Source organism: Protobothrops mucrosquamatus, unplaced genomic scaffold (genome assembly GCF_001527695.2).
Source record: "Protobothrops mucrosquamatus isolate PMUCROS unplaced genomic scaffold, P.Mucros_1.0 scaffold_69, whole genome shotgun sequence".
NCBI classification, from domain to species: domain Eukaryota; kingdom Metazoa; phylum Chordata; class Lepidosauria; order Squamata; family Viperidae; genus Protobothrops; species Protobothrops mucrosquamatus.
The window spans coordinates 621,594-638,222 of NW_015386145.1; the positions used below are offsets into that span (position 1 = coordinate 621,594).

General features: G+C 34.7%; 1 protein-coding gene across 1 annotated transcript in view; it reads right to left on the minus strand.

The window, feature by feature from the left end:
- The window catches only part of VPS13B (vacuolar protein sorting 13 homolog B), a 310,137-nt gene that overhangs the window by 192,360 nt on the left and 101,148 nt on the right, over positions 1 to 16,629 (minus strand). The window contains exons 21-24 of the mRNA XM_015813428.1: positions 9,741 to 9,882; positions 8,086 to 8,216; positions 4,085 to 4,319; positions 1,744 to 1,964 (exon numbers count right to left, since the gene is read on the minus strand). Of these exons, the coding sequence (XP_015668914.1) occupies positions 1,744 to 1,964; positions 4,085 to 4,319; positions 8,086 to 8,216; positions 9,741 to 9,882 (729 nt within the window). The remainder of the gene's footprint in view (positions 1 to 1,743; positions 1,965 to 4,084; positions 4,320 to 8,085; positions 8,217 to 9,740; positions 9,883 to 16,629) is intronic.

Here is a 16,629-nt window from a genome sequence, read left to right on the forward strand (position 1 = left end):
GATTTAAGATTTAAATTAGCATGAGATAGGACGAAAGGAGGGGGAGGGGAAAATAGGTTATGCACATGCAGATTCCATGTGACACAAATTAAAAGTATTTTATCAACACATAAATATAATATAATGAAAAAGAGCCATCTAATGTTTTGAAAAAATATCTGAAAGGCCAGATTAGAAACAGAATGTCATGGAGAAAGTCTATGTGTTCATTAAGAATTAATATTGACTTGATGGCACACAATCAATCAATAAGAAACCATATGAGGTATTTTTATACCTAATTTCAACACTTCAATTTAAATGCTGTTAGCTTAATTAACTTTTCTTATAACCATAAGACTAACAATGCAGAGATAGCCTCTATCCTATTCAAATTTCATAGATTCCTTATAAATTGCACTAGTATTTATTGCTGTAAACAGAATACAAATTCAGCAGCACTTTTCCAAGGGCCTGAAGAAATATAAATTAATAAGTCATCACATCTTGTAACCCTATCAGTACACCAGGTACATATCCATTGAATCAAGTTTCTGTAATATCTTTTTTTTTTTTTAAATCCTTCGAAATTTGTTACAATATTTCTCACTTTTTCATTGGGAATAATTACTAGTGGAAGATTGGGCAAATTTCAAGATTCAACAAATATTTCACAAAGGAAAATGATCCACAGAAAGCTAACGTCATATGATAGTATGTATTGCTCTAGAACAGCGGTTCTCAACCTATGGGTCGCGACCCCATTTGGGGTCGATCGACCATTTCACGGGGGTCGCCAAGCAAGGCTGTCCGCCATTTTTTTCCCCTTTTCCGGCGGGTGCCTTACCTCCCTTGGGCTGGGCCAGCTGGTGGTCGGCCTGCTCCGTCTCTGCCGCTTGCCAGCTACGTGTCGGCCGGCACAGGGGCGGAACCACGCATGCGCGGCACTCCTGGGCAGGGAAAGTCCTCGACTTACGACCAATTGGGTAGTCCTCGACTTACGACCGGTTTAGTCCTCGACTTACGACCGGTTTAGTCCTCGACTTACGACCGGTTGGGGGTCACGGCATTAAAAAGGTTGAGAACCACTGCTCTAGAATATTCAGCAGGCTGTTTCTCAACCCTTCAGATTCTGTGATTTGTGTTCTTTTAAATTGATTGATCTTGTATTCTATCCTTATTTAAGGGACTGTTTCTACTTTTACTCCTTTTTGTAACTACTGAGTGGCACTGGTATTTTATTTCTGTGCATTCTTTACATTTTAAACTTGTTTTTATATTTGATTCATGGCTAACCATGTTGAGTGACTGCTTGGTTGGAAAAGAAGAAAGAAAATATTTATATAAATAAAGTCATTTTCTATTACCCTCATAGAAGGTATTTTTTCTTTAGTTGAAATAATTTGATGCTTAATGAGATCAGGTACCTTTGTTAATTTCTACAAAGAGTACATTAATTCATTTCAACAAATGTATCCACTTTGACAGCAAAGCAGGGCCTCAACATTTAACAATACATCTGCAAGTGATTTCATTCCATCAATTCCAAGATGCACTTATGTGCTATAGCTATTACAGATGAATCTAAATTACGAAACATGAAAGAGCTTCAAAGCAAATCTTAATCTAAGTACCCTGATCTTGATGACTTAGTTTTTATAGGAAAGATGCTTAAAAGAGAAAAAAAACACAATTCTTATAGAATCCAGAACAATACTTAAATTAAGCAATTTTAATTTATTCCAATAAATTAAATGCACCAACCTGAGGATTTGAGCATTTTACTTCAAGCGATTCAAGGTCAACATGAAGACATACAACAAATGAGTGCCTGGATTCTGATCCTGCAGTGGGCAACACTTGTGAAGTAACTGCCAGAGTAGAAGTGCAGCCAACAGGTTCTATGATATTAAGGGTCAACTGCTGCCCCAGAAGCGTATAGATGCTGAAATAATTCAGACTGATTGTCCAAGGAAAAGCATCTCCTTGTTAATCAAAAGGAAAGCAAAAACAAAAGTAAAATATGTACATAAAGGAATCATTCAAATGTGGATTATCCTCATATAAAACTAACTAAAATACTTTTGGATTATTCCTTCACAAAACTAATAGAAGTCTTGTTGTTGTTAGTTGCGAAGTCATGTCCGACCCATCGCGACCCCATGGACAACGTTCCTCCAGGCCTTCCTGTCCTCTACCATCTTCTGGAGTCCATTTAAGCTCACGCCTACTGCTTCAGTGACTCCATCCAGCCACTTCATTCTCTGTCGTCCCCTTCTTCTATTGCCCTCAATCTTTCCCAGCATTAGGCTCTTCTCCAGTGAGTCCTTCCTTCTCATTAGGTACCCAAAGTACTTGAGTTTCAACTTCAGGATCTGGCCTTCTAAAGAGCAGTCAGGGTTGATCTCCTCTAGGACTGACCGGTTTGATCGCCTTGCAGTCCAGGGGACTCGCAGGAGTCTTCTCTAGCACTAGAAGTCTAGTTCTAGTATTTAGTGATACTATTCAAGATCACATTCTATGTTATGTATGTGTCTTCACAATTAAAGGAAACGTCTATAATTTGTATAGTATGTTACGTGTGTAGTACTTATACGTGTAAATATAAGAAACAAAACGTAGATGGATGTAACATAACAACTATAGCTCAAATTACAACGGGTTTGACTTGTTAAAATTTAATGACAAAGTGACCTTCTAAATTTGGATCAGAGATATTCTCTAAATTAATTAATTTGGCTTTTCTGGATCATGCCCTTTGATGTTTATCTTTTGCTAGAAGAGATAGTGTTAATTACTGGGATTCAGAAAGAGATAAAAATATCTTAAATGTTACTTTGAGTAACACATTACTAAAGTTACAGTGTAGTCACCAGCTTTCATATAAAAGTAATAAAAGAGAAAAGTAATCTCTTCTATTTTCCTAATGCTCTTTTGTTTAACTATGGGAGGTGTGTATGTGGGTGTGTTTTAAGGACAGCAATTATGTTCACAAGACTCTGAGAGGAAGCATGATATTCTGGGATAATTCAATTCTGCTACAGGAGAGCTCTGATATGATGACTCTTTGTATGTGTGGGAGCAAAAAGATGTTTAGATAAAAGATGCTTTGTTAAAAACAATGCATTTTGTTTTGAAGAAATTTTCCAGTTAGGAAATTGATGCAAATGCAATGAACAAAACACTATGATTGCTATTATTGCAGTATCTCCATTACTAAATAAATGAATGAATGAAACAGAATACCTAAATATCATTTCCTACTTAATAAGACTATTAAGAAGACTATCTAGAAGACTATTTTCTAGATTAATAGTAGTGGAGTCCTTGGTGCTCTCTGAACATGGTTGTTTTCTTGCAGGAATTTCATTAGGTAACATCATTAATGCAACTAAAACAATCAAGCTCAGAGAGAACCAAGGACCCCACAGTTCAATTCTGAGCTACACAGAGTTCTTCTATTGATAAATAATATTTGACAAATGTCACCATCTTATAGTAAAGCCACAGATTTAGTTGCCTCTTTCTTGGCATTCCCTGTTGCCTTTCTTAGCCTTACTTCACTTTATGTCCTACATCAGGGGAAGGAAATTGTCTTTAAATAATAATACAGGCAAATATTATTCTTGGGTTACCAGAAGTAAAAGTATTAGGTTACATTTAACTAGGTATGCATGTTTTTATCCCATGGGGATATGGGAGATGAAAACATTTGTTATTCACAAATATAGTCAAATATGATCCATTCATAAAATATTAGGCTTAAACTTACAGACATTTCATTACCAAAGTGCTGAACACTGATGATGTTACCTAGTTTGGATAATGAAATGTCTGCAAGAAAACAACCAAGCTCAGATAACACCCATTTCAACCTCAAGCTACAAATATTCTCCTTTATTTAATTCTTGTGTCACGCAAAGAGCATTTAAAAAATGAAAAAAATGTTTAAAAAAGTAATAAAAAATAGTTGATCAAGCATTTTAAAAAGAATGAAGCATTTTGAAAAGATTAAAGAAGAATGTTGATGTCAAGCTACAAAATTCATCTTAGAAAATAGTACCTCATTATAACACTCGTTCTTTTGGAATTTGTTATCTCTTACCTTCTTCAAGTATTGGTCTTGGCACAATAAAGGGAATCTCTTGGAGGGGTTCCATGTACTTGTGCCCTGCACTCATAATCTTTAGAAGAGGTAAGCAAATGACAAGAGTTCCAGGCATACTAGTCTGCCCATGATACCAACTACGGACAGTGCCAGGAATATCACCAGACACAATAGTACTGGGAGATGGCAGGCTGTCATTGGGAATGAACACACAGCATGACTGCACTTCCAGCTGAAAGAAAAAAACAACACACTTACTGTGGCCCTAAATCTAAGGTTCATAGGATAACAAGCATCAAAATCGGTTACTAGATATTTTTCATGTTTAAATAATAAAAAAAGATAACCACACCACGTGATCTGTATTTTTGTAATGTGTGTGTGTGTGTGTGTGTGTGTGTCAGTCAATACCTAAGAAAAGTCCTATTGATTTATTCAGGAAAACTGGCAGAAAAACATGCCTATCTGCCTTTTCACACATCTTTTACTAAGGAAGATGATTGATTTGGAAAGTGTACTCACAGAAAATTTAACAACAACAAAAATCCATTTGTAGTTTGTTAGCTTCTGATAGCATAAACTAAGACTTCAGAATTGACTCAAATCTTGCTTCTTTTAGTGACAATTTTTTCCATTTCTTTGAAGTTCACAGAGAATGACGTGTATTATGAAGACTGCATCATTCTCAAGAAATGCAGCTAAAATACCACCTTTGTTACATTGCCAAATATTCTCATTATTGCCAAAACCGCATACAGCTAGCACTGTTTGTGTTCTGTAGCTATGTGCACATGGAATGCGATAACCAACATAATCTCCTGGGCAATTTAGCTTCATGTTTAGATTTTAAAAAAAACAACACCCCCTAAAACCAGAAAGCTTCCAGCTTTCCTCTTACAGAAAAAAGGACTGAAAGTATCTAGGAAGTCAACCTTTAGAGAAAAAAATGTGTGTGCCATCTTTAAAAATAATATTGACATATCAACACACATAAAACTCAAACAAAGTACCTCTATAGACTTAACAATTGTTGATAAGACAAAATTTATAAAGAATAAGTTACAACACACCCCTAAAAAACTTATCTTGTCCTCATAATGCTGATACCTGAATATAGAGCACTGAGCACTAAATAATTTAAGTATATGATAAATATGATCTAGATAATTCTATTTCAGGTTTGTTTGACAGGTTACTATATTACAGATAAGTAAAAACTGAATAAAGAATTATAGATAATTTATGTTAGTGCTTTAGAAAGAAAAGCTGATAAAGTATTTTAATAGGAGAGCTATAAGTGAGATGGACCAAATTTTTTAGCTTAACCCAAGTGCAAGAATTGATCTAGGGATCCTGACTGGGTCAAATTCCATACTAAACTTGACAAGGGGAGTTTGTGGATACCTGATCTACAGCCAAAGCTGTTCATAGGATGTGACATCAGCTTCCCTACTAAGTGGGTAATTTGGTTAAAAGGAAAAAAAAATCCAATTCATCTGAGACACACCCACCCCATTTTCTCTATTAAGTTCTCTATAATTTTTAGCAGTGAGGTTGCTTTATTAGTTTTTACTCAAGTTTATATACCCAAAAATGGAAAATTTTATACGGTATATGAAATAATAAATTGGAGTTTAAGATTAAATTGCATTAGATTATGACATTTTAGCAACATGAGTTCAGCTACAGCTAATGGATACTGCTCACTTCCTCTGATTTTACTTCTTTACATCCTAGCAACTTTCTAATTCTAATGTATGAAAATGCAGATGTTATGTCTTCACTCTCTTTTCCATTATATCATTAATATTGTTATCCATAGAGTAAGGAAAAAATTATGGAGAATACTGAAATTCCACCCAGTGCTGGGTGGGAAACTTGGTTTTCTTCAGCGATCATCCATCAAATCAGTCACATTAAAAAAAAGGATGCTTTCAGTTGAGCTTTGCAATGTTGACACTAGCTGGAACTGATTCCTGCATGTGCTCAGATTTTGTTATACTTCTCTAAACAGACAAGTTCTAGAAATGTATTAATTATGCTATCTGCATTTCCTTTAGTTGTCCATATGCTGCCGTGGTCACGAGCTTTATTTGCCTTATAAGAAAAAGAATCTTAGCCAGGTATATTATGAGCTACTCCTGCGTAGCAATTCTTACATTCACATTATTCTCTTTTCTTTGAGCGTGAAAATGGGGGTGAGGATATTATTGTCCTTGTTCTCAGACCTGTGCTCAGGAGTCTAATTCTATTCCTTATCTGAAAACAACTCAAGAAGAAGCCAAGAAAATAGGTACATATGTTCAGAAGACAAATATTTGTAGAGCTGGTCACCTTGAGTAAGTTTTAAATCCTTTGATTAACTTAGATACTAACATTTAAAATAAGAATCATATTTCAACATTACTTCTATGTTCTTATGAAATTACTGTCTGAAAATGAACTAATTGCATATGCAATCCTCTAAAAGCATGAATATATACAATATCTATTGAGGTCACATATGATCAACTTTTAATGTACAAAACAATAATTTTGCTTACATAGCTGAATGCATGTTCAAAAATGTACGTAAAACTTTCCTTTTACAACCACCAAATGCAGGTGAACTTACCCTTTGGCATATAATAGTAGCAGAGAGAAAAAATGCAACTAAAAATCTTATAAGTTGTTGCATTAAAAAATGAGAAGGTGCCACTGATCTCTTTACTGATAGGTATAATGTTAAACTATCTTCAAATTCCTGTATCCTTAGCTTACATTAATGCGACATATTACATATATTATATTGTTTTTACACTTTGAAAACCACTATTAAACTACATGTTTAATACTGTAAACTTAAGATAAAATGTGACTAATTTATATAACAATATAAATCTACAACAGTAAATCTTACATTAATGTAAAGAACTGACAAATAAAAGGGGAGAAAATGAAATAATTTCCCAGTAAGAAATCCTCAAGATGAAGGTCAGATCCTGTTCAAGGAAACCATCTGGTTGAGATCCACTAAGCCATACCATATACAAATGATTTTTTTTTTAAAAAAGCTTCTATTCATTAATGCATCACAGCTGCACTAAGTGTTACTTTATTTTTCCATGGTAACATCTTTTCTGTTTCAAGGATTGAATTTCAGTTTTGGTAGCAACGTGTTATTTTGCCAATACTGAACATAATTGCTTGTTTTTAACATACAAGTGTTACAATTTCTTGAAATAGATTCTTCTCCTATTTTGATTATGTAAAGATCATACTCTTTATCCAGCAGTCTATAATGAAAGACCAATAAAAGATAGTAAAATCTATCACATAATGAAGATAAAACATGTTTTATTTGTCTTTTCCATCAATAAGCACACTTTCTTAAAATTGTGCCAATCGTGTCATCAACAAAAATTTCAAAAAGAAAGAACATTTGTAGTAATAAGTAGACTAAACTGATCTTGGAAACTGTAGTATTAATGGAGTATTAAGTTATATTATAGCCGGTTTGGAGAAGCCAACCCTTGACATAAGGAGAAAATTAGTGTCCCTTGTAGTTACATGACCTTTAGGGCTTCATAAGATTTTGAACTATACTTGGAAACTTATAGGCAGTCAACTAAAGTTCCCAAATGGTCTTCAAGGTATCCCCAAATAGAGTACATTGCAGTGGATTAAATACAGTCTAACTAACTAGACAAACTGCTCTAAGATGCTATATAAATAATTTAAAAAACTTTATTATGGAAAGTTTGCACTCTAGCATTGTTTTTGTTACACCTGACTATATACAATAGAACATAAAGGTATCTAACCCAATGCTTACTTATCTTGAAAAGTTTAATTAATTTGGCTTCATCATTCCATTTTGGTCAAATGAAATTTGGCTTCATTATTCCCCATATAACCTTAAAATGGGAACTTATTTCATAGAAATTTCAAAATAACGGAAGATTCTAAAAGTACATCAAAATATTCTTTTCTTTCATTTCCCATCCACAATTTCTTACCTGAAGAGTAAGGCACTTAACTGCATTCCATACCACACTAATAAATTCTTTCATTCTTTCCTCAGAACTTTTGCTGCACATTTCAGTTGAATTAAGCATGGCTTTCACTGGTACCGATAATGGTCGTGATTCTTTAAAAAAAATAAAAGAAAGACCAAATAGCTTGCTAAATGGAGTACATGTTACTATATACCTAATAATCCCAGTAAAACCAAAATTAGTCATAACTGAATCCTAGTTTTAGTGTTCACCAGCATTAATAAGCTCCTTTATACTCCAAATTTGAAGCTTATAAATGTCCTTAAGTTCTAAAACTCTGTTCTCTTACTGATCTTTTGATCATGATTTGCTTGGCTCACAGCCCATTCCTCATAAATTTACTTCATGAATGGAACATCTAAAAGGAGATCTTTCTCTGGATTTTTAGAAGAAAAATAGAGAGACAGTAGGAATTAAGACACAAAAGCAAAGAAAGAAAATTAGTTACCTATCAGTATAGATTAGGGGTTATCCCTGGAAAAAGATATTTCCTTAAACAAAAAAAACAACAAATCGTATAATCTTAATCTTGGTAATTCATAAATATTTGTTCCACACATTGTGTCTTATAATGCTGAGGGCTTTATAGGTCTTAAGGAAGCAGAACTCCATTGTCCTTTATCAAACTATTGTACTGGTTTTATCAAGGGAAGCTATTGCTGCATAGTTCAAATACATTATCATTTTTAAGAGTGCTTACTTCCTGATTATCTTCGATTTTGGATAGATGTCAGGTTAATCTGACTAAGAAAATAGGCACCTTGAAGATTTAAGCTACTTTTATTAGAATAGCTAATAAATGCTAGCTAATAATAATGGAACCCTGCTACCTTTCCTCCCTCTTGTTTGAGATCTTTTTGCTAATTATTTTCTTGGTCTGGGCTCAAATTCTGTTTATCTGATCATTGCCTTGGTAGTGTATCTTTCCCCTGTCCTTCAAGGCAATCCTTTTTATCCATTACAAACTATGATCTTTTCTAAAGTTTCCTTGCCTTTTTCTATGGAGTTATTTTCCACAAATCAGTAAGGATCTAGCAACATATCTCATGTGTGAGGAAAAGTATAACAGACCCTGGGAAAGCAGAGAAGGAAACAGGTCCATTGCAAAAGAGCCAGTCTAAAGGAGGGAGGAAGCATGAGAGAAGACTCAAAGCAATTCAAAGCCTTCAACACATTAGATATTCCTTGAGTGGGACAACTGCTTTGAGAGGCCTTCAAAGTTGATTACAAGCCCTGCAAGGCTGCCTATTTCAAGAAATCAGAACCACTTGGATTTCTAGAAAGATATTCATTGTTGGTAGGAGCAGAATTTTAAAAACCTATCAAAGCAATTTTCCTGATTAAATTATATCTAGTATAATTAAGATGGAGTTGCTCTGAATCTCTTTCACATGCTTCTCTCCCTGGACTGAGGTATCACTTCAGCACTACCAACTTGATGTGATAATTATTGTATGTATTTTTAAAACAGCTTAATTGATTACAAAACTGGATGGTAATTAGAAAAAAATTGAAGTAATCTTCTAGTAAATTTTACCTTGATTGACATTGAAATTCTTACCATTTAAATCGTAAAATTATATAAATAATTGCAAACTGAATTAAAGCAGACACACCTGTTACAGTTTTTGTTTTTACAGGGCTACTGGCATATTCAGAAGCCTGATTTGACTGATGCTTAATCAATGGTGTGCTCCCAACTGACATCTCATCATCTTTTTTCCTTGTGACAGGTGTCCCGAGAGAGACAGATCCAGCCTATCAGAATAAAAAAAAAAGGAGGGAAAGAGAAACACAACAAGTAATTCAGTAGAATTGCAGGACAAGCAAAATTAAATGCAGCCCTCCCTTCCTCTTTTCACAGAGTTCACTTATAAATTGCGGTTGTTCCAATAATCCTCCATGCCTAGGAACTGGATCAAAAAATGGAAACAAGTATTTATTCAGCAAATATTTCTATCAGCAGTACTCTTATCTGGCCAGATATATTGCAGCAAACCTACTTTTTCATACACGCAAAAACAGATCAGGGCATAAAACAAATAAACCTAATAAAAGAAATTAATTTCTTCCTTAAAAAATGAAGTACAGAATCGGATATTGCTTACAATAAAATGTTGCAGAATGGACATCTGGAGGTCACTGTTCAGTAAGTAACTAATCTAGCAACAGTCTTCAAGAGACTCCATTCAATTATTTATTTATTTATTAAATTTATATGCAGCCATCTCACCATATTCTGGCTTTGAATTATTCCCTTGATTTCCTTTTTAAATTAACAGATTTCAGCTAGAACCCATGTTAGATTTTGATTCACTTTTCCTTCAGTCTCATACAAACATTCACCATGGAGTGGTTTGTTTTACCAGATGTTAATCCGATTTTGAATTATCTTAGTCTTGTATTCTAATTTAGCTCTTTTGTGTTACTTCAGAAGGCTTTCCTTGTGAAGTTCCATAAGCACAGTCTATTTTCTTTTCCAGATGTAATCATTCAGACTATATTTTTCTTATTCCATAGTTTGTTTTACTTGCAATAGTCCTCTACCACCTCTAATTCTGAATACATATAATCTATGAATGTCACTTCTGAGGTGAAGTGCATGATTTATGGTCATTAATTTTGTTGTTTTACTGATCAAGATTGTTCAATTTGGCTTGAAGCCAATCAATTACTCCTGCAGTATATTTAATTACAATGACTGCCCAAGTGTTTATTGTTTTAGCAATATTTCCACCATTTAGTTTAGTTTTTGTTAAAAAAGCCCCTCAAATTGTTTGAAATAACTTAAATTATCTGTGTTTTAACTTGGCTGTGCAATTAATCAGAAGCTTCCTTTAATTCTAAATATTTGTATCCTTCTTCAGGTGCCTGGTGCCTAATCACCATTCCATTCATTAGGTGTAACCCATTTTCTCCTGTAATCTTACCTTCTTTCATTGCCAAATTGCACCTTTATCCTGTCCAAATTTCATTCTTGTATCTTTATTAAATATACAGACTAATACCTGACAGAGACTCAATTGTAAATTCTGATTCAGTATAGTTTTAGGTTATCTCTATAAAGAAAATAGCTTATTTGGAGAGCTTTGTTTGTGAATTTTTACTTATAACTGATTCTGTTCAGAATACTTGTAAATTGAATCACTGCTTGTACAAAGAGCAATGGTGACAATGTGTTACTTTGAAACAGATCTGGTTTTATTCTTGCTTCTTCCAAATTTCTCCCATATTCTGTAAGGGTGGTTTCCCAGGAAGCAAATAACATCCAAAAATCTTTTAATATTTAAGTTTATTCCAAACATTTCCAAGCGTTTCCGAATCCAACTATGAGAAATGACTTACAAGCCTTTGTATAATCTATTTAGACCATAAAAAAACTTTTAATGATAATTTTTTTCAATAAGTAGCTGATCTTATGCCATGTGAATTTAGCGAGTCCCATTTTGTTCCACTGGAAAAAATGCATTTTTTTTTCAAATTAGCACATATTATCCTTGCTATAATTCCAGAAAACAATTTTAATGTTGTGGTAACCCTATGTGTTATAAGTCCACAGTTCTGTTTTCCATAATAGAAATATTCTTCAAGATGTTTTATTATTATTATCATTATTATTATCATTGTTATTTTCATTGTTGTTGTTATTGTTGTTGTTGTTGTTATTAAAACAAAAATGTGAAAGCACAACTGCCAGTTCTGTAGCAAGGGTTGGGATTCATATGCATTCAACTCTTCCTAAAAACCCAGCGGCCCCCTAAAAACCCTTTTGACTCCCAACCATAATCCAGGGGCCCCCAACCTTTTGGGCACCAGGGACTAGTTCCATGGAAAAAGGTTTTTCTGTGGACCAGAGGGGTTGTGGTTTTGTGTGCTGCCTGCATCCCGCAGATGGGGCTTCACTTCTTTGCATGGCCTAGTTGCTGGCATGCCACGGCCCGGGACTGGTCCACGGACTGGGGGTTGAGGACCCCTATCATAATCTATCAGGGTAGTAGATGGAAATTTTATCAGTGTGCAGATTTTGTAAATGCTGCCTAAGTGTTTTTGACATGGCACTCAGTGTGCCAATAATCAAGCATTTACACTTTCTTCTTTTTAACCACAATTAAATCTGGTATGTTATGAGCCAAGACTTATGGGTTTGTATTTGGAAATCCCACAATATTTTAACATGCTCATTGTCAACTTTTTATTTTTCAATTCTATGTTCACACAAAAAGTGAAAGTGTTATGTCGTTGTTTATAATCAGTTTGTGCGATCTTCTTGATCTTAATGATCTATTATTTTTTCTGGTTAAGATGTAAAATATTCTCATTTGCTCCTTTTTTTAACTATCTTACTACAAAACCTGAAAAGTTTTTTCGGAGGACGCAGGAGACTGTCTATGACATGGGAATGTTCCTGTGAAGCAGGGACAAAACAAAACAACACCCTCATTTTGCAAGTATCTACAATAAATTAATCAAAAGACACCATGCAGTATCTTCCAAAATCTCTTCCAGCTTTTCTAAAACAGCATATATATTTTCGTACTATTAAAGAAGCTTTCATTTACATTCCATATTTGCATTAGTCTTGCCAGTATTATTATGTAAGTCTTAAATTACTTACATTTTCCAAACTTAGCTCTGTTTTTTGCTCTGGGCCCTGATTGGGGAAGGTGGTCCACACTGGAGGTAGTTAGTGGACTAGGAAGAAGATCCCAACTCCACTTCTTTAGTCCCTAATTTATTTCATTTTTGTTAACTTTTAATATTTAAAATTTTAATGATTGTAAAATTTGTAAAATTTTATATTTTTGCTTTTATGATGACGTAAGCCACCCATTTATTAATTTATATGAGCAGACGGGTGGAAACTAACCAAAAAGAGAAGCAACCTACAACTAAGGAGAAACTTCCTGACAGTTAGAACAATTAACCAGTGGAACAACCTGCCTCCAGAAGCGGTGAATGGAAGCGGTGAATGCGCCAACACTGGAAGTTTTTAAGAAGAAACTGGACAGCCATTTGTCCGAAATGGTATAGGGTTTCCTGCCTGAGCAGGGAGTTGGACTAGATGACCTCCAAGGTCCCTTCCAACTTTATCATTATTATTATCATTATCTTCTCTGTTATCCAGCATTGATTACAAGATCTTAAATGATTCCATTTACGTTCATGATGAAAGATCATCTAACCAGCTTTCTCTACAGAAATATCTTTCACACGATTCTTTGTGGGGTAAAAGAGCTAAACTGTGAATAAATTAATAAAGAGTAACTAGGCCATTATTCTACTATTTGTAGATTAGTATTATATATAATTCTAAATTTCAGGATACTTTTTAAAAAGGAAATAAATACCATATTTTACTAGTACCCAATAAAGTCAGAAGACATTATGTAAATTTATGCAGGCATTCAAAAGCCTTGCCATGGGTTTTATATTGTTTTTCAGTAAATGTCAACATTGTTCACCATTTGAAATAAAAAGAAATGTTTAGACACACGCAGAAGCCAACTGCAAATATAAGAAAACATCCTCTTTTGCCCCTATAACACTAACCACATAGTCACAACAGGAACTTTGCTCAAATAAGTAACAGCCGCCATAATCCACCCTGGATTTTCTGTGTAGTAGGAAAAGCACAAATGTAGTGCATTATGTTATGTTTTTAAAACTCATTTTAAACTCATATTACATTAAAAATGCATAATGTTGAAGACCTTTCCTTCAACATGCCATGTTTATAACAAGTTTTGAGCAGGAGAAAAGCACTGCTATTTTTAACTTTACTAAATCTGTAAGAGTAAAGTCATAGCTTAATAATAACATTTAAAAGTTTTAATCTTATTGATAAANCTATTTTCAGGCAAGTATGTACTTTACAATTTGTTCCATGGATTTCTTTTGGAACTACTTAAAAAATGTGATCTCATCACAACCATATTCTAAGAAATCTATCTAACATACTGTATATTAAAATTGAGTGGATTCTAGCCAATTTTACACGCTTTAAAAGCTTTTCATCATTTCTTTACAGTATTATTTTCCAAACTTTCAAAGTTAAAAGGCTCTTGAGATATCTTTCTAAAAACAAGTGAAGTCTACTTATGTGCTTCTATCTTCAATCATGATCAACTTTCAATCAAAGACTATTATTCAAGTTGTGCCTATTTATAACTAGCAAGTCACTTACCTACTTTTTAATACTACTGATGCTGACAAATATGATGCTAGAATATATGCACTTGCTAGTTACTTAATTACTTAATAACTGAATCTTTTTAGGAGGTTTGTATTTTAGATTTCTGGATTTTCTCAATTTGACGGCAAATCCATAATAACTTGATGTCAAAGTTGAGATGACATAGGTTTCAGATGTCAGTGCTTTTGGTTTCCTTTCAGGTATATTTTCCCTCATGTCTATTTCTCTCATCTATACTTCATGTATCAATGTTAATTGCTATGGCATTGAGAAAAATGCCAAAATGTAAAAAAAGATCTACTGAAAATTTTACCAGTAAATATCATTTTTCACAAATATTATAAAAATATATCTTAGAAAGAAAACTCAAAAACACCAACTTATTCAATAACTACATTATTTATTTACAAAGCCTTAATTTGATTAATAGATAATGCACTAGAATAGAGCTGGAAGGGACCTTGGAGGTCTTCTAGTCCAGCCCCCTGCTCAGGGGGCTGGACCATCTCAGATAAGTGACTATCTCAGATAGTCCATCTCAGATAAGTGACTATCTAGCCTCTTTTTAAAAATTTCCAGTGATGGAGCACCCATGATTTCTGGGGACAAGCTATTCCACTGGTTAATTGTCCTCAATGTCAGGAAGTTTCTCCTTAGTTCCAGGTTGCTTCTCTCTTTGATCAGTTTCCAACCATTGTTTCTTGTCCTGCCCTCTGGTGCTTTGGTGAATAACGTGACCCCCTCATCTTTGTGGCAGCCCCTCAAATACTGGAATACTGCTATTATGTCTTCCCTATTTCTTCTTTTCTTTAGACTAGCCAAACCCAAGTCCTGCAGCCGTTCTTCATATGTTTTAGTCTCCAGGCCTTTGATCATCTTAGTTGCTCTTCTCTGAATTTTTTCCAAACTCTCAACATCTTTTTTGTGATGTGTCTAAATTTAATTAGTCTAATAAACTCAAGAAGGACATAACGTTTTCATTTTCTCTATATTTTACTGCATTATATTTCAACAAATTATAGAAGCAAGTTTCGACAGCTAGCTACAAGAATCTTTCTCTAAAGCAGTGGTTCTCAACCTGTGGGTCGGGACCCCATTTGGGGTCAATCGACCATTTCATGGGGGTCGCCAAGCAAGGCTGTCCGCCATTTTTCCCCCCTTTTCCGGCGGGTGCCTTACCTCCCTTGGCCTGGGCCAGCTGGTGGTCGGCCTGCTCCGTCTCTGCCGTTTGCCAGCTACGCCTCGGCCGGCGCAGGGGGCGGAACCACGCATGCGCGGCGCTCCCGGGCAGGGAAAGTCCTCGACTTACGACCGGTTGGGTAGTCCTCGACTTACGACCGGTTTAGTCCTTGACTTATGACTGGTTTAGTCCTCGACTTACGACCGGTTGGGGTCGCGGCATTAAAAAGGTTGAGAACCACTGCTCTAAAGAATCAATCTCTATTGTTTTAGAAATATACCCCCAAGATAGAGGATACTGTGGCTCATTTTAAGGTGTAGTTTTCTAACCAAGCAATTAGAATATTTGTTGTTTCATTTACCCCCTCTTTGGGAATTCTTTCAATAGAAAATGGAATATCTATCTATCTATCTATCTATCTATCTATCTATCTATCTAAGAATACTAAAAACAGAAAGGTATATCTGTTTTTATATATGTATATCTGTAAAAATATATGTGTGTATACACACACACACACGCACATGTGCGCACACTTTATTTGAGAGATATTGGGGCTATAGTAATTTATTTTCTTTCCATGCAAATGTTGTCAAATTAAACCTTTAAAAACTATAACATTTTCTTCCAACTATGGAATGTATTCATTAGCTGGACCTATTAACTTTACAGGTAATTGTCAACTTGTGATCACAATTGCAATCAGAATTTTGGTTATTACATAAGTCATCATATGACCAGACCCTATTTTGAAGCCATTGTTACCATTGTTATTAAGCGAATAATATGGTCTTTTGTTGAATTACACGCTTGTTAAGTGAATTTGCAAATGGTGGAAACAGATTGGGAAGGTCACAAAACTTGTGATGGCAAATATCATAAATGTGAGTCAGTTGCCAAGTGCCTGAATTATGATCACATGATCATGACAGGCACAATTTCAAGGATGGGTTGTAAGATCCTTTTTCCCATGCCAATGTAGTGTTACCCCCTCAGAGGCCACCAAAGCCCAGGCTTTCCGAGCCCCGCTCCCCTCCGTCACTCTCTGCAACTGTACTCTCAAGGTGTTAGTAAAGTGTCTTTTCTAGCAGAAGCTCACACGAAGTAGGTGACAGACTCTCGTCGTCAAAGG